The following is an 18,976-nucleotide window of genomic DNA, read 5'->3' on the forward strand; positions in this document are numbered from 1 at the left end:
TGACTTTTCTGGTTGACAGCTTTTCAATACATAAGGTTAATGACAGTTTTGTTTACAGTCTACGATATACAATAAAAATCAAGAGTGAACAGTTGGGGTTAAATTCTACAAAGGCAATGTAAATTTTTTATACTTTTTTCTTTTCAAAAGAAGAAGGAAGTAAAAGTTAAATATCTGCTTTAAACAATCAACCTTTGAAAAGTTTAAATAGATTTCAAGATAGATAGCTGTGATAGGCATGACAAATGAAGAACAATACATGCTTATACAATGTAATTGATTGAGGAAGTATACGGAAGTAACACATTTAAATACAGCATTGTTTGGATATATGTACATATATATTATAAAGTGTTGTTTAATGATTGTTGAAATATTAAAACGCCAAGTCATAAAATGCGTTGTTTCTATCTTTCCAAGATTCAGATCTACGACCGTATAGCATACGTTTGCAATTTTATTTTGCTTATGCTACGATAACATTTTTGTTCGTCTGCTTTTTAAACTTATTTTTAGTCGTCTGCATGTTTTACTTCGTCTGCTTTTTAAAACATTTTCATTTGGTTTTAAACCTCTTTTTATTGTTGTCTGCTTTTTAAAACTTTTATGTCGTCTGCTTTTTAAACTTATTATGTGAAGTCTGCTTTTTCGATTCCTTATATCATCTGTATTAATACTTTTTTCACATTTGGTCATCTTTTCCAAACTGGGGATATGAATGAAATAGTTCTACACCAGAAACAGGAAAACGGGAAAATATACCAAAAACTAATAAGGAAATGTACTCGGAATCAAATTGAAATCAATTTTTGGTCCATTTTATTCCGTTTTGAGTTAAAATTGTTTTAACTTCTTTCATTTTTCTGTCATTGTGCGCAATTAAAATTATTGTTCTGGAAAACTGGACTTGGCAAGTCTGAATTTTTGCTTCATACCTTCTTCAAATGGTGCATTCATCTGGAAAAAAAGTTCAGAACTATGGCCCTATATTCTATACAGAATGAATTTATCGTTTAATGTTATATGGCCTCTAACTTTGTCAAGATGCACGGATAGTCGGACCAATAGCCATTTTAATATTTACCGATCATGATATAATTACGACTGTCTTTTACAAGAAACTTGGTCTTGAAACAAAGCAGCATGGCTGAATATAGTACAGACATTCGTAATACTGCGCGGCTAAGCGCCACAGTAAGAAAATGGGTATTACTATGCATAAAGGTAACTCAGCGTAAATGGATCTGTGTCCATCATATAAGATAATCACAGAGAGCAAGTGTTTGAAGTTTCAACCGATTCCCTTTAGTTGTTTTGGAGATATAAACTTGCAAGCAATCTTAATCAAAGTCTGACGGTGCCTCTGCCGCCGGGGTGAGTACAATAGCTTTCCATATTCCTCGAAAAGTCCAGCTAAAATATGACATCTTAACCTTATGAATGATGATATTTGGTACCAACTTAATCAAACTGGGTATAGAAAATCAGTTTCTTATAAGTGAGCGTTTATTTTCTCTTCAGTCATAATAATTCAAAATCATAACAAAACATCTAATAACTTGAACGGTTGTTGCTTTTTGTAATTCAATGGTATTTACTCCAAAATGTCTCGATCGTCTTTGGTGGTTAAATCTATTATAAAACATCGGAAAATTTCACCAATTAAGTAAAACTACATTTTTTAAACAGACATAATTTATTTAGAAAATACATCAAGACTAAAAAGGCAACGATGGCTCATTTTGCTTTCCCGTAAAAAATATTGCAGGTTATGGTCTTAATGCAGAGGTCATGGTCATTGGCCATAGTGTGTCAACTTTTTATTTCACACAATAAAGTGTACTATTTGATGACATAGCTTGAAGCTAGAAAATTTAAAGAAGGTTACTAGGTCATGGCAAAGGTTAAACAATATCATTGCTATCAATATTAACACATGTTTAAATTGTTCTCGCTGTAAAGGAGTGTAGGCGAAATAATAAAGAAGTGACCAATCAATGGTAATTTTCAAATAGCCTTGGCAATATATTTTTAAAGTAACAGCAGACATTGTAGGCACATATAATAGCCATCCTTGTGGAGGAAAGGGGGATATTGACTGTATGCTTTTAAACTATCTGTATGGAACCACCAGACGATACTACATGCTAAATATCAAAGTTATAGGCTATGCGATTCTATTCTAGATAATGAGGTTTTAAGCTTCTTTTAAAGTATACAAATAATGAATCCTGGAGCAGTTCAATATTGACCAAAGGGACAAAACTTACACAATTTGGTAGAATACCTCTAGCAAACTCATCATGTCAGATAATTTGTCTCATCAGTCTCATGGTATCTGACCGAATTATTTTTTGTTAGTAGAAGTTACCAGTGACTCTTGGCCTAAGTGGCCCTTATCTTTACCCAATCCCAGAAGACAACCAAAGATAGATCCCAAGAATAGTTCATAAATGATTAACTAAATGAGCAAAAGTGTAAATAACTATTTTAAAGCACCAAATATTAGACATCATTCAATACAGAATGGCTTGATAAGCAAATGTGTAACAAACATAAGGGTAATAATTCAACAAGTCGCTCACCTGTATATAGGCCCCCAGAGCGGGGCCAGTTTTAACCCCAGGGCTTTTATTTGAACAAACTTGGTAGACACCCAGTAGAAGATGTTTCATGCTAAACATCTAAGGTCTAGCTCGTTAGGTTTTTTAAAAGAAGATTTTTTTCAAGTTTTTTCTTTACACATATAGTTAAAACAATGACACACCTGGGGCAGGGCCAGTTTTGACCCCAGGGCTTTTATTTGAACAATCTTTGTAGACACTTACTAGAAAATGTTTCATGCTTAATATCTAAACTCTAGCTATTCAGGTTTTTCAAAGAAGATTTTTAAGTTTTTGCTATACACATAAAAAAAATTATAAGGAAAATCAATGTTCCCCGGGGCGGGGCCAATTTTGACCCCAGGGCTTTTATTTGAACAAACTTTATAGACACTCACTAGAAGATGCTTCATGCTTAATATCTAAACTCTAGCTATTTAAGTTTTTCCAAAGAAAATTTTTTAAGTTTTTGCTATACACATATAAGGAAAATCAATGACCCCTGGGGCGGGGCCAATTTTGTCCCCAAGGCTCTTATTTGAACAAACTTGGTAGACACCCATTAGAAGATGTTTCATGCTAAATATCTTAGCTCTAGCTCTTTGAGTTCTTTAAAAGAAGATTTTTTAAGTTTTTACTATATGCATATAGGGAAAATCAATCACCCCGTGGGGCGGGGTCAATTTTGACCCCAGGGCTTTTATTTGAACAAACTTGGTAGACACCTATTAGAAGATGTTTCATGCTAAATATCTTAGCTCTAGCTCTTTAAGTTCTTTTAATGAAGATTTTTTAAGTTTTTACTATATGTATAAAGGGAAAATCAATGACACCCTGGGGCGGGCCAATTTTGACCCCAGGGCTTTTATTTGAACAAACTTGGTAGACACCCATAAGAAGATGTTTCATGCTAAATATCTTAGCTCTAGCTCTTTGGGTTCTTTAAAAGAAGATTTTTTAAGTTTTTACTATATGTATAAAGGGAAAATCAATGACCCCCTGGGGCGGGGCCAATTTTGACCCCAGGGCTTTTATTTGAACAAACTTGGTAGACACTCACTATCAGATGTTTCATGCCAAATATCTAAGCTCTAGCTCGTTGGGTATTTTAGAAAAAGATATTTAAAGTTTTTTCTTTTGGTTGCCATGGCAACCAGAGTTCTGCATGGAATTAAATTCTTTGAACAATTTTCAAAAGTGACCACCAAAGGAACATTCCTGTGAAGTTTGGATGAAATTGGCCTAGTGGTTTATGAGGAAATGTTATTTAAAGTAAAAGTTTAGGACGACGGACGACGGACGAAAAGCGATCACAAAAGCTCACCCTGTCACTTTGTGACAGGTGAGCTAAAAACAAAGTAAACTAGCAACACTGCACTGCGTCAAATTTCTTAAATATTTTCAAGTGGTTCTCTCTATAAGCATTAGTAAGTACTATAAAGGGAGACAATTCATTCAAAATTAATAGTTATGGGTCACACTGTCACTGTAAAGGTCATATGACTAAATTCCAGCTTTACTAATAATAGAGGACCTCAGGTGTCCTGCTGTTCATTATTTCAAATGGTGTTAACTACTGACATTCTGTAACCTAGCTAGATTGCTCCCTCAAATGAAAGAATCCAATTCCCTGACAAGATTCACCAGTGGTGATGGGCAAGCTGTTTCAGGACAACAAACTTAACAACTCAACAAAAGTGTCCCTTTCAAAATTATCTGAACAAGTAGTTTCTCTAAAGTATGCATATTTACTTATGTTAGTGAACAGCAATTGTTTTGTATTTGAAAAAAAAAAAAAACTAAAAACTGACTACACAAAATCTGCATTGTTATCGATAATTCTATTTTATTCTGTAATAGAAATCTTACCACCTATTCATATTTATCATAACAATACTCAATGCAGAAATCTTTTGATAATAATATCACTGATAAACACTCTATAAACATAAACCTGGAATATTACACCTGGAATATAGTTAAACTTCTATGTTCAGCATTATCAACATAAATCTATTTAAAATCATAATATTCACTGATTGTTTTATAGAATGTATATTACATTTACGAAATTTGCAAAGTTATTTCCCTTACTTTGTATTTCATCGCTGATCAGTCTTTCCTTTAACACATAAAATATACATCTATTTCCATTTTTAACCTTTTTTCTAAGGCCAAGATAGTGAATCCATCATTTTGCAGTTTAAAAAATGGATTTCAATATCATGATACAAAAATACAAAGTACAAACAGTACTGAACAGTCCCCAGGGTCTGGTCAGTGGCACTAAAATTGAAGGCCAACCTGTTAGATTATTTTGGTTTTTACATCAACCTTGCACAAGCCTTTAACCATAGACTAATCAGTATTACTATTAACTTAGTCCCCTTTAAATGAAGGTCAATTTAAGAAAAACTTCTTTTCCATTCAATACTTATTTTGACCAAAAGAAATGCAATTGCCTTAGTTCAATACACTTCCCCAAATTAAAACCAAGGTTCATCTGATATCATTATATCAATATAAATCTGGATACAATGAATGGTATTATAACAAAAATAGTTTTTATGATGAGAATCATGTATCCCCTTTAGAGTCTGCCTGTAAAGCCCTCTCTTGTGCCAACTTTCGTGCCAAATACCTGGCTCGTGCATCATTTACTTGACCATCCGTTGTCTTCCTGGCATATTTCGATTTAGGCTCCTCACTAGATTTATCAGGCTTTGCATTGTCACTTTTGTCACCATGTTTCCCTGTTTCTGAAAATCCTTTTTCATTTCTATGAGATCTATTTCTTTCAGATCCATTTCGTTCTGAATGTTTATCATTTCTTAGTCCTGACTTTTCCCTTGATTTTGACCTTTCCCTTTGCCTTTCTCTTGACCTTGACCTCTTTCTGTCCTTTGACCTTGACCGGTGTCTCCTTCTGTCTGGTGATCTTCTATCTTCTCCTCTCCTTTTATTAGTTCTTTCCTTTGACCTTGACCTTTTCCTTCTTTTATCCTCATTTCTATGTCTTTCATCATCATTTCTGATTTTACTTCTTCTCGAATCATCATCGTAAGAATGTTTACTTCTAGAATCAGATTTAGATCCTGTTTTATTCCTTGACTTATCCCTTGCAGAGTTTTTATCGACATCACTATTATCACTACTTTCACTTTCATTTCTCCTACGATACTGTTTTTTCGCACGCTCAGGTGACTTTGACTCCTGACCTACGTTTGAGCTTGAAGACTTTTTAGGATTTGACCTCTGTTCAAGGTCACTTTCAGAATCTGACGATGAAGATTTTGGTTCCTTTTTCACTTTAACTTTCTCCTCACTGAAATTTTAAGAAATTATTTACCAGCATTATTTTTATAGGCACATAAAGTTGCACAAAAGTTTTTGAAGTTTCTGAAACTTGTTTCAGTAAGAACATAATTATTTTATATTCACAAAGAGACTGTAGCAATTATCAATATTTTTAATATCAAATTTCAGCATAGTATGTCTTTTAAGATTACCAGTTTCTGAAAAAAAACAGCTTTACAGAGTCAATATTCAAAGAAAAATTATTTAAACTGGATAATGTTCTTACTGTTTTAGAAAAGAACATGTTAAAAATACAAGTCAATAAACAAGAGGGCCATGATGGACTGAGGTCGCTCACCTGTATAAAGGCCCCCGGAGCGGGGCCAGTTTAAACCCCAGGGCTTTTATTTGAACAAACTTGAAAGACACTCATTAGAAGATGTTTCACGATGTTAAGTTTGTTAAGTTTTTACTACACACATATAATGAAAAACAATGATCTCCATCCCTCCCCCCCCCCCTCCAGCAGGGCCAAAGCTCATTGGGTTTTTTAAAAGAAGTTATTTTAAGTTTTAACTATACACATATGGTTAAAAACAATAACACCCATTTGGCGGGGCCAGTTTTGACCCCAGGGCTTTTATTTGAACAACTTGGTAGACACTCATTAGGACATGTTTCATGCTATATATCTTAGCTCTAGCTCTTTGAGTTCTTTAAAAGAAGATTTTTTAAGTTTTTACTATATGCATATAGGGAAAATCAATGACCCCCTGGGGCGGGGCCAATTTTGACCCCAGGGATTTTATTTGAACAAACATGGTAGATACTCACTACAAGATGTTTCATGCCAAATATCTAAGCTCTAGCTCTTAGGATTTTTAAAAGACGATATTTAATTTTTTTTCTTTTGGTTGCCATGGCAACCAGAGTTCTGCATGGAATTAAATTCTTTGAACAATTTTTAAAGCTGACCACCAAAGGAACATTCCTGTGAAGTTTGGATGAAATTGGCTAAGTGGTTTATGAGGAGATGTCACTTAAAGTAAAAGTTTACAGACAGACGCCCGACGGACCCCGGACGGACGACGGATGGACGCCGGACGAAAAGCGATCACAAAAGCTCACCCTGTCACTTTGTGACAGGTGACCTAAAAATTAAAGACTATAACCTGTATGTTGAAACTGTGAAATTTTTCACTGAATTTGTGTTTTTTTTCTTTTCTATTTTTATTTTTTTAGGGAGAGGGGGAGAGATTGGGTGTTGTTTTTACATACTCTTTTTTGTTTCCACATAACATTTAGTGATGTTCAGCCTTAAAGTGTGAACAAAAAAGACCAGGCAGACAGTCAATGTATTACTAAGTCATCATACATTCCTACATTACTTACAGAATCATTTTTCAATCTATTTAAGCGAGCTCAAGAAGAAGACAGAGCTTGTTCAAACTTAAGCTTGTTGCCTGGTCAAGGCAAAACATATGATATTCCAGGTTATTAAATTTTAAACACAGGTAGGCAAAAAACTTAATTTAAGACACCTTTACCACTATACTTTACCTAAAGAGGATAGTGACAGTAAAGATACAACTACACAGGGTAGTGACAGTAAACATTGACAGTATACAAAGGTACCACTATACCTGTCTTCCTCTGTTTTACTAACATCTTTAGTCTTCTCATGTAACAAGTATCTATAAAACCCTGTCAGATCACTTTGTTTTGTCACATCTTGCTTTGCTGAAAATGTAGTAAGTTTTAGAATAATTCTCTCTTTATATATGTCTATAGTTTTGTGTTCCTTTTTTGTGAAGGAAGACCACAGGTCATGCATTATTTTAGGCATAAAAAGGCATTTGAGTTGAACAAAATTAAGTCATAACTCCTTACCAGCAAGTAATAATTATAAACAAACTATTCTAACAAGCTTCACACTATTCCCCTACAAACAGATAGGACAATCAAGCGCATTATTACACAATATATGCACAGCATAAAACAGGAATGCTTATACATTATATGACATCAATAAACCAAATGTCAGGAAAATTACTTCTATGTGCATATAGTATAACATACTTTTATTAATTCTCTTTTTACTGGCATGTTAGAATGGAAATAAATATTAATTTTCCTTGCATTATAGTATATTTATAATGTATGGTTTATCATTCAAATGCATTGTAATAAATTACTCAGGCCTATCAGACTTCATAATTATATTCCTATGCATTTGAACCTACTCCCTAATTATAAATATACCTGTATCTTGTGCAAAGCATTGAAATTTGAATTTCTTAAACAAATCATCATTAAATATATTTCTTTGAACTAATGCCCAAATTTCAAATTTCTTAATATTATTCAAATTCACCTTCTAACTCCGCCTCCAGCCTTTCTCTCTCCTCCTCCGCCTGGCGTTCCTCCATTTTCTTCTTGTAGGCGGAGGTTACAAACACCTCTTTATCAGCAAACTCCTCCCCCTCAGCTTCTCTCTCTTTCTGTATCTTCCTCTCTTGTCTTCTCTCATCTTCTTTCTTCCTCTTCTCACTCGCTACCAGCAACTGTGTTATATAGCGTGGCTGTTCACAGAAAAGACAAAGTTATAGGTTATTTATTGGTTCTATTGATATGATGTTTAATTTACATATTTATGTTGTCTAAATGTTGATTGTGATTGTATTTAATGTGTTGGCCTCATTAAATAGAGTTGTTACGTACTTACTATTTGTCGACAATCATGAATGTCCATTTAATAAAAATGAGATGCAGAAGCTACGTTTGGTAACAATTACATAGTTATGCTAAGTCATACTTAAAGGCCCATTTATGCCTCAGAAATGCTTTTAGTTTCATTTCTGAAAAGGTTTCTATTTTCTTTGTGTCTTTATAATTTCCAAATAGTTAATCAAAGGACAATTTTCCGAATTATTTTTTTTCTTCTGTTGCTTTTTGGCGACCAGTAAAGTTATAGTATTTTAGTACGGAAGTCAAAGAACTACTTTGTTTACATTTTGCTACTTTAATGACAAAATATTTCACAAAAAGTGCTACTTTCATCAGGTGATAAGCATTTAACATATAAAACCATTATTAAAATGTTACATTACTCATGTTTTCCCTTTCTAAAGAAGTAAAAGATTATTCTTTTTTGAAACATAATGTGCTTTTAAGTATAGAGAAACATGATTGGTGTCTTGAAATTTTCACAATGAATAATTTGAGAGAACTAGAACGGCCACTGTTATGGCGTGAATACCCCTGCAAACCACTTTGTCAGAATCAACAGTGGCCATTTAGAGCTCAAGGACAACCTCTCTGCCAAATCTAAGGTAACTAAGCCACTGCATTGCTAAGTAAAGTATTCTACATGCTTCAAATGTGAAAAATGTCAAAATCAATACACTGTGACAGGCATTCTTAAGCTTTTGAGCAGACAAGCTTATTATAGCAAAAATCCCTGATACCTTGACCTTTGACACAGTCACCTAAAATTCAATAGGGGTCATCTACTTGAGCGGACAAGCTTTTTTTAGTGAAGGCACCTGTGACCTTGACCTTTGACCCAGTGACTTCAAAATCAATAGGGGTCACCTAATGGTCACGATCAACCTCCATGTCAAATATGAAGACTGTGGGTTAAAGGTTTCTTAAGTTATTGGGCTAACAATCTTTTTGAAGTTAAGGTCCCTGTGACCTTGACCTTTGACCCAGTGACCTCAAAATCAAAAGGAATCATCTACTAATAATGACTAACCTCCATTATGAAGAATGTGGGTCAAAGGAATCTTAAGTTATTGGGTGGACAAGCTTTTTAGTTAAGGCCTCTGTGACCTCGACCTTTGACCTGGTGATCTCAAAATAAATGGGGTCATCTACTAATCAAGACCAATCTCAATACAAAATATGAAGACTGTGGGTCAAAAGAATCATAAGTTATTGGGCGGATAAGCTTTTTTCATCAAGGTCCCTGTGACCTTGACCTTTCACCTGGTGATCTCAAAATCAATAGGGATTATCTACTAATCATGACCAATCTGAATACCAAATATGAAGACTGTGTGTCAAAGGAATCTTAAGTTTTTGGGCAGACAAGTAAAAACCGTCGGACGGAACAGCTGATTCCAGTATACCCCCCTTACAATTTTGTTGTGTGGTGAAAAAGCCATTTGCATATGACTTAGTGGTCTGCATTCAGGTAAAACCATGTAAAAAATATGTATCAATTGAAAGAAATATATTTATACACAAAATGAATGACATCACTATGCAACTATGCAAGCAAACAAGCATTTTCATCAAGCAAGAGCTCAAACTAATTTATGTTCTTGGACAATATATCAATAACTCTTTATTGCTTTTTGTAAATAGAATTAAAGTTATCCAAATACAGTATAAGTGACAATTTTTATGTCACAAAAAGTTTGCGAATGTCCAAAAACAGACTTTAGCGTGCAGAATTATTTGCAAAAGTATGATATCCAGAGCTTGCTTAATATTAGCTTGCTGGGGATAACAATTAAATACATGTATCATAATGTGAGATATTAAACAATCATTAAATCATGTTATATATTTGTTTGTATTTAGTGAGATGTTAGGGATATATTTACATTGTAACCGGTGTACCGGTGTAATGGTAAAATGTTGCATGGACACTGAAGACTTTACTAAAGTTAATGTAACTTCTGCGGGCTCAATTTGTGAATTATTTTGATTTACAAAAATTGCAAATATTACCAAATCGCAAAATTCACCACTAATACAATAAATCAAACTTTTTTTAGGACATTTGTATTATGGCCTGTTCATATCTTTTATTTTATATATCATTTATGTCATGCTTTAATTTCACAACAACATAATAGTATTTATAAGGTAAAAATTAACATCTATCACTGCAGTTTACCTTATTATCAATGACCTTCTTTGATTTAGATTTCTCTTCTTTCTTTCCTGCCATCTGATCATAAACACTGTCATATTCAAATACACTGGGGTCTTCTGCCAGGGCTTTATCTATATCCAACTGTGTCTGAAAAAAACAATGTTTATGAATATTTAGTATCACCTTTTCCTACAAGCATATTACCTTTTAAACATGAATAAACAATAATGAAGATACGAAAGTATATTCAAAGGGACATTTCTTTCTTAAATTAACTAAAAAATTAAATAAAACTATAGCTTTGGTATATGGAATAGTTAGCCATTTTACATAATTGAACCAAACAAAATTATGACATGTACAAATACAGATTCCCATGTAGCACAATCAGAAAACCAACAGTTGAACCTTACATTCTCATAATGGTAGAATAAAAGGTTGAAAACACAACAAATCACCATTTGTAAAGTTAAGTGGGTTTTTTTTTTTTTTTGCTTTTTTGGGGTTTTTTTTTGTTAATTTGTTGGCTTTTTTGGTCTAACCATGAAAAAAACTGTACATACATGGCATAAGTAAGACATCATGCAATGGTCAGGGACAAGAGGCTCCCAATCGATAACTTTAAAAATTCAAACTACAGCATGAAAATGACAGTGCTCTGTAGTCTGTAAATCAAATCAAACCTTTTGATTTAAGGCACATGTTCTTATCATCAAAATAAATTTATCTTTTGTCACAAAAATTTGAAAACATACCTGTCTTTTTATAACATTCTTGCTGTTGGAGGTGGCCCCATACTTTGATGTCACACCTTGCTTTACTGCAACCTAAACAAAAACAGCAGTATAGATTAACATATAATAAGGTGTTCTTCAATTAAACTTTACAATATTTACCTCCCTTGCCAAAAGTGGCAGCCATATTCAGGATAAATGTTCTATAAAATATATAGTTAGTAATTGACAAAAGATGAAAACATCAATATCAACAGCTGATTTAGATGAATTATCAAATTATTTTATACATATGAAGGAAAATATCATTACAACACCAATTACAAATTTAAATAATTAAAGTCATGCAACGATTTGTAAAGTTTTTCATCAGTTTTCATAACAATGATAGAATTATGAGAGATTACTATCTTTAATAATTATATTAATATCTCAAATACAACATATTGGAAATGCTCCAGGGGGAGGTAATAATTACGGTGTGAAAAGCATCTATTGTCTACTTCTCACATGTAAGCACCATAACTGTTATCACAAAATATTTTGGATGTTTTGCTGCACTATAAGGGAAGCGTCACTTGAAAACAGAAACAAAAATGGTATACCGCGTTCAGTCTACCTTACCTGTTCTGTTTCCTCAGCGTCATCACCAAATACATTGGCAGCTGTTAGTTCAGTCTTCTTCTTTACATTTCTTGGAATGAATAAACCATACCTGGAGATAGAGAAAATAGAAAATATCTGTAAATTATACCATTAAAGGAAATACGTACATATACTTGTAGTAAGAAAAATAAGAAATGTGTATAAAATAGAGCTGTCCATGAAAATGGCAGTATCGATACAATGTATGATCAATCTTCAACATTCAATTCATACTTGATTCACAAACTAAAATTATCAATCAAGGGCAGGCTGCCCCTTTTTCTTGTATTGTTTAACTTGCGTTTAGTTTTAAGTTCTGTAATAGTAACAGGAAATGGTTAACCTAAAAACTGTACAAGTCAGGTTATTGCATGCTACACTGAGTTTCCCCAGCACTTGATTTTCTGTTTGTTTATCAAACTTCCCTATTCAATAGATTTTGCCTTCACACCGGTACATAACTTGAGGTTAATCATTTTGTGTAAGTAAATCAAAGTTGTTATCTAAATTATAATGTAGTAAGTTCAAGTCTTATGTATACATTTATTTAACATATTGGTATCATGTGACCAATTTGAAAATGATGATTACATTGGTTGTTAGTCATGGCTAGCCAGTACTAACAACCAATGAATTACCAGATGCAAATTGATCATGTGACACTTATAAGGTTATTGAATCTCTACTTGTATTTTATATTTTATGTTTATATTCTATATTTTCATTGTTTTACAACCTTATTAAATCTTTTCTTGCCGAAGCTATGGTTTGCAAATTATAGTATGTTTACTGTACAATTCCATATATTAAGTGTCTACATGTACATTCAATTATGAGTATAAAACCAGCTAACTTGTCTACATATCATACTAAACATTCTAGATCACAGACTAACATGTATATTATAAGTAAAGTGGCTTGGTAAATTTTGAAAAACACAATAAGCCTCAAGTTTGAGCTGCTCGAGAGAACGCCAACCAAGATCTTTCTGCATGGCTGCTACTGATCACAGTGGGGAATAATTGTGTTTCACCTAGCGTATCGCTCATCTTTGGACCATCTCTATTTTTTGGATGTTTGACTGTGTGTGAGGGCTCCAAACAGTTGATGCATATTCTAGCTGGGGCCTTACTAGGGATTTATAAGCTAATCGTTTTACTTTTTCATTTTTTGTATAAACTAGTATATTCCATTTGAAGAATCCTAGGGTTTTGTTTGCATTCAATGTTATCCTTGAGATGTGTGTATTTTACTTTAAGTCAGCGGACAAGTCAAGGCCAAGGTCTTTGGGTTTTGAACTGCTGTTAAAGCTTGGCCATGGAAGAGGTTTTTGTTGTTGATGACTTATTTGTTTTTAGTGATGTGAAGGACTTAGCATTTTGAGGGGTTGAACTCCATGTCTTACTCCCTTTCCAAGATTTGCATCTTATTGAGAACCTCCTGTAATGTAAGTGAGGAAGAGTTTATAGTGATGTAGATCACAGTGTCACAACAAAGATGTGAATGTGAGACTTTTATAGTGAGCTGGACCAGCTGGCCCGCAGGGCCTGCTCGCAAAGCTAGCTTTATAGTAACGCAAGTACCTGCTAAATATTGATGACTTTGAAAACTTTCGTCGGATGTACTGAATTGACACATCTCAACTTTTCGAATTGCAAGATAATGATAAAAGCCGAGGATTTCTGATTGAAAACAGATACATAGACTGGTGTCCTGTGCACTTTCATAGGAATCATAATAGGACAGGGAACCAGAATATACGGAAGCAGTGCATAAAATACTGAATGGCACTTTAAAAACGGAAAATGTAAAATAAAAATGAACGATTATTTTAACTGACTTCCCGCTCCATAGGCTTTGCCTAATTTCATATTACCCAAACTATAATCTGGTTCCCTGTCCTATTATAGTTCTCATCTATGTTCTCTGATGAGCTGATTCAGATATCATAATTCATATAAAACATGAAATTACTGTATATGTGGTTCGGAAAAAGTGAGCAGTTCTATTTGTATTGAAAACAGAAAAGTGTAGCTGCCAATAGGTTTAGATTATAATGTACTATAATTTCTGTCAAAGGGCTCGCTTCGAGGCTTTGCCTTATTCATATTAAGTTTTATTGCTAGAATGGAAAAGAACATTACTGGAATACTGTTTGACTTTGTCTATATATTAAATATACAGTATATATTTTTTTCTAGAATAACTTTTTAAACTATTCCAACACTGTGCCTAGTCCCAGTGACTTACACAGGGCATGGCTTAAACAGTTAAAACCTTAAATCCATGTCAATTCTTTGATATTTTTCAATTTGTTAATCTGACTCCACCATATTGGCTTTGCATACTTTCATATTCTGGTAACATAGATTTCCTAGGTTTAATGTAGTCCTATAAATATGACTTCGCTTTCAGACATTTTTGCTTCTGTGCAAAGTAACGTCATATCGAAATAATCAAAATTGCTCAATAACAAATAGCATGTTCAGCAAGAAAATCTGGAGGAACGAAAAAAACACTTAAGTTGGCATATAAAGACATTAATTTTGACCTAATGATAAACAATAGTAAAAAATAAATACCTTCCAACAAAATAATTAAACTGTCACATCCGAAAAATCATGATTAAATCCTCTTATAAATTTAATTAAATTCTTTTACAGCCGATAAACAAATGGCTGTCACAAAGTGCCGAAAATCTGATTGGCTAATTCAAATGCAAGCGTTTAAATGAGTCAGATTTTCAAACAAAATATTTGGCAATTTTGCCCATGCACCGCCAGTGTTTTCGAATATATTTTTCTGTTCAAACAATTTGGAAACAGTATGTAAAGCTCCCTACTTGACCTGTTTGGCTAGATTGATGTTTGTATCTTATTTTAAATTGATAATAACTACATTGTTTGAGAGTTTTTGTTAATGATTGAGCATGATATTGAAAGAAAATTAGATAAACTTTTGAATAAAGTTTGAAACTGAAAGGCAAGACAATAGACATTTATTTATGATGCTATGCGTTTATTTGCAATAACTATTAGACGTCAGGCTTGACTGATATAAACTATAACAAGCCTGTCACGTCTGATATATTGGCCTAGGTTTAATCGTAATTTTATTTATTTACTATATTAACCCACCCACTCTTTTACAAAGCTAACGATTCAACTTCGTTTGTTATTATTGCAAAATACTCTGAAACACAAACTAAAACTCATACGAAAACTACTCAACCATATCTATCATTTAATTACATCCATTTTACAAAACTATTGTAAAATATCAACATAAGACAGTAAAAGAAGAAGGGAAATTCTAAATGATAAGAAAATACAAACTTTTTATCGGGCGCAGCCATTTTGAAAGGTACGGTCCACGTTTGTGCTGACTATTGATTGGCTAAAATAAAAACGTAAACAAACACGCCCACTATCTCGTAAAAATGACTATGACTGACAATAGTCCGACAACCGTGTTAAAACAACAAAATCTTGGTAAGCTGTTTTACAACTGTTTTGCTTGTACTCTAATTGATTCATATTCTTCCCAGATATGGAACCTTGCAACGATCACGAATGCACTAGCTATATAGCTAGTAGTTGTACTTGGCAACTTGGCATATGTTATTCAGAAGCCCTCTATAGCATCTGAAATTATGATATCCAGTAACCAAACGCAATATGTTTTCTAGCTTGAAATCAATGGCTACCTGTATCTGTTTTGTGGTCTAGCTTTAGGCCTAGCTAGTGCACTTCTACTTCTGTAGTTCAGGTCTAGTGCACTAGAAGTGTACATGCATTCAGGTCTAGTGCACTAGAAGTGTACATGCAAGTGTGGGAAGTTTAGTCTGAACTCAACTGTATGTCACATTTAGCCATGTTGACTTTGACTATGTATACAGGGATAATGTTGTTAGAACTTTTGACCCAACCCTTTTGTATGTACACTTGATTATGTCTGTAAAATTATGAAATTGTATATTGTGTGTATATTTATACATTAACCTATAGCTCTTCAGCGCTTCTTATGTAAAATTCTTCCAAGTATAATTTCCAATAACCGTAAATTATACCATACCCAGACTATGGTATAATTTTTAGTTTTGAAGATCGAAGGAATAAGTGTTTCTGGGCGGAGCTATAGGTTAAAACAGATACACCATTGGTGCGTTGACGATTTCTGGGTTTGCGTAAATTATACCATAATCACGTGACCTTTCTTATGCAACCTCACTCGACTTCGTCTCGTGAGGTTTAAGGCATAAGAAAGGTCACGTGATTATGGTATAATTTACGCAAACCCAGAAATCGTCAACGCAGCAATGGTATATCTATTACATAAAATATTATTAAACTAAAAAAAGACTATGTATACGTATTTATTACATGCTTTTCGGTGGTTTATTGAAATATATCAGTGATATAAAAACTGGTAATTTCACTGTTTGAAACAGTGAAATTACCACTTTGATAATTTCACTGTTTTTGAATTTAAGCCCCTTACATTGTTTCAGTGAAATACCAGCGTGCACAGAACTGGGTACCAACTTAATGACGTGGCGTCGTAAATGACGTCACGTATTATTATTTGGCGCGCTTTTCATTCAGTATTAGGTTTAATGTCTTTTTAAAACGTTTCTTTGCATATAATAAAAAGAAAATTTGTTTAGTTTAGTGTAAGATAGAAATATATTTCACCTTGTGAACACCAAAAGTTCATATTTCACTCGTGGCTGCGCCACTCGTGAAATATACCTTTTGGTGCTCACTCGGTGAAATATATTCCGATCTTACACTGAACTAAACAAATATATCCTCTATATATGACCTCACTCTACAGAGCACTCTTTTGTCGTTAAATTAATAATACGTGAATGAATTTCACCAGTAAGTTAGACATTGTTCAATAAGTTAAATCTTGTGAAGACTATTATGTCATCACATTTTATGACCAAAATTAAAAGTTTGATATTGTTACTGTAATTTTTTCTTTTTCTAAATGCACAAGCACAAACACACATGAAAAACAGATAACTATATGAGCCGCGTACGTCATGACAAAATCATCTTAATGCGTTTGCGACCAGCATGGATCCAGACCAGCCTGCGCCTCCGCGCAGTCTGATCAGGATCCATGCTGTTCGCTTACCAACTGTATTACAAGAGGAGAAACTAATAGCGAACAGCATGGGTCCTGATCAGACTGCGCGGATGCGCAGGCTGGTCTGGATCCATGCTGGTCGCCAACCCATTATGTTGGTTTTGTCGTGACGCGGCTCATATATGTGTTACAGAATGAAATTCAGACAACGTGTGGGTAATTCAAGACCAAATGAATACACCACTGACATTTATAAGATAACTTAAATATATATTACAGGTCGACACATATTCTTTAAAGACGTTATTTAAAGAGGAATATGAATTCCATATACATGTAATTATATGTGTCTGACTTGTATACATTTGTATATTTTCACTGCACTAAATGGACGAAAAGCTTAACGAAACATAATTATTATTTTTTTTATGTTGAAGGGTTAACAATCGGCGTGTCATGTGCTCTACTGCTGCTGTATCTGACATTAGCCATACTTGTGTATCGACCACGGAGAACTCGTTCACAGGATCCAGCGCCCTCTACATCCGAAGTTATGTAGTCCAGAAAATGTAAAGTTGATTCAATCCTGCAATGACTTGGCCCGGTCTGACAACTCTGACGAACGGTTACAACGTTGTTATAGATCAGGGAAATATAATCAGGCTGGATCGAACTCGTTTTGGCATTAAGGAAGAAAATAAACGCTTGTGTTGATTGAAATCATGAAGGCATTTATTGAAAATGCATTTATAACGTCGCCTTAATAAGTGCAATAACGGCATAAGTCCCTTTGAATTTAATAGCAGTTTGAATCAGTTATTGCACTAAGGTGAAGTGATATTAATAAAAGACTATTGCAGCATCATAGTATCTTAATTTGACGTTTAATCGAATTGGAAGGTTACCAAACCCCGTTGATTTATGTATGTGTTCAAAATCCAGATATTTTTCTAGAATCCGAAAGTTGAGAAACAAATGATCAACAAAAAAGTTTGAAATGCTAAATGTTACATTTTAGAAGTCTGAAAATATTTTACTCTAAATTTAAGAAGTGATTGCGGATAAGTAATCACTCATTTGACAAAAACAGAATAGCAAAATATTTGCTGAAACAAAGCACGTGTACTTATACATTTTGTGTGTTGATTTTTAATCAGAGGTTTACATTTTCAATGTGTTTCAATTGTACGTTATGATTTTTGTTTCAATGACTTTAATAAAATCGCAATATACAAGTCTTGTCGCCATACAAAACTTAGTTAAATGTAAATATTCTTGGAGTGGTGCTAACGTATCGCATTGAAAGTTCCATGATAACCGCCGTATGAATTCTCATGTTTATATATAAATACAAAATGTCACCATTACAAGAAGGAGAAGGATTTCATAAGACAAGTTGGCTTTCATTCTAAACCTGTTTTGTTAAGAATATTTGAAATGCTTTGTATATATTGTAAAATGTAACATGTATATACATGTATATGTTCTGAGAAATAAATTATGTTTAAACTAAATGTTGAATTTTGCTCAAGACGGTGCTAGGGGCGTGGACGGTAACTTGCACTTTCCATTACCTCCGTGATCAGACTCAATCAAACCGAGCCTGCAACATTTTCAATTTTGTCGTTTTGTGCGTTCTTTAGGGATTCCGTTTTTCTCTATTTTAACGTTAATAGTCCATTTTATTTACATTTCTGAGGCTACACAATAAA

The 18,976-nt window shown here is 33.6% G+C and overlaps 1 protein-coding gene and 1 long non-coding RNA gene across 2 annotated transcripts; one reads left to right on the top strand and one right to left on the bottom strand.

Annotated features, from left to right (window-relative positions):
* Positions 1-2,714: 2,714 nt before the first annotated feature.
* LOC132750966 (nuclear speckle splicing regulatory protein 1-like) lies at positions 2,715-15,623 on the bottom strand. Its single transcript, XM_060741058.1, has 7 exons — positions 15,503-15,623; positions 12,147-12,237; positions 11,544-11,615; positions 10,810-10,935; positions 8,275-8,482; positions 7,544-7,640; positions 2,715-5,928 (listed from the first exon to the last, which is right to left on the bottom strand). The coding sequence occupies exons 1-7, from the start codon at positions 15,520-15,522 to the stop codon at positions 5,181-5,183; spliced, it is 1,362 nt and encodes a 453-aa protein (XP_060597041.1). The 5' UTR covers positions 15,523-15,623; the 3' UTR covers positions 2,715-5,180.
* On the top strand, positions 15,540-17,941 carry LOC132750967 (uncharacterized). The gene is made up of 2 exons (XR_009628617.1): positions 15,540-15,658; positions 17,702-17,941. It is a non-coding gene; the product is annotated as an uncharacterized LOC132750967 (long non-coding RNA).
* The last annotated feature ends 1,035 nt before the right edge of the window (positions 17,942-18,976 follow it).

This window comes from Ruditapes philippinarum, unplaced genomic scaffold (genome assembly GCF_026571515.1).
Source record: "Ruditapes philippinarum isolate M1 unplaced genomic scaffold, ASM2657151v2 ctg5176_1_1_1_1, whole genome shotgun sequence".
NCBI classification, from domain to species: domain Eukaryota; kingdom Metazoa; phylum Mollusca; class Bivalvia; order Venerida; family Veneridae; genus Ruditapes; species Ruditapes philippinarum.

Excerpts from the sequence above, each read along its gene's own strand:
- LOC132750966 (XM_060741058.1), bottom strand. The coding sequence starts at position 15,522 with ATGGCTGCGCCCGATAAAAA. Across the intron at positions 11,616-12,146 it reads ACGCTGAGGAAACAGAACAG|GTTGCAGTAAAGCAAGGTGT; the intron begins GTAAGGTAGACT and ends GTTTTTGTTTAG. Across the intron at positions 7,641-8,274 it reads GCTGGAGGCGGAGTTAGAAG|CAAAGCAAGATGTGACAAAA; the intron begins GTGAATTTGAAT and ends CTACATTTTCAG.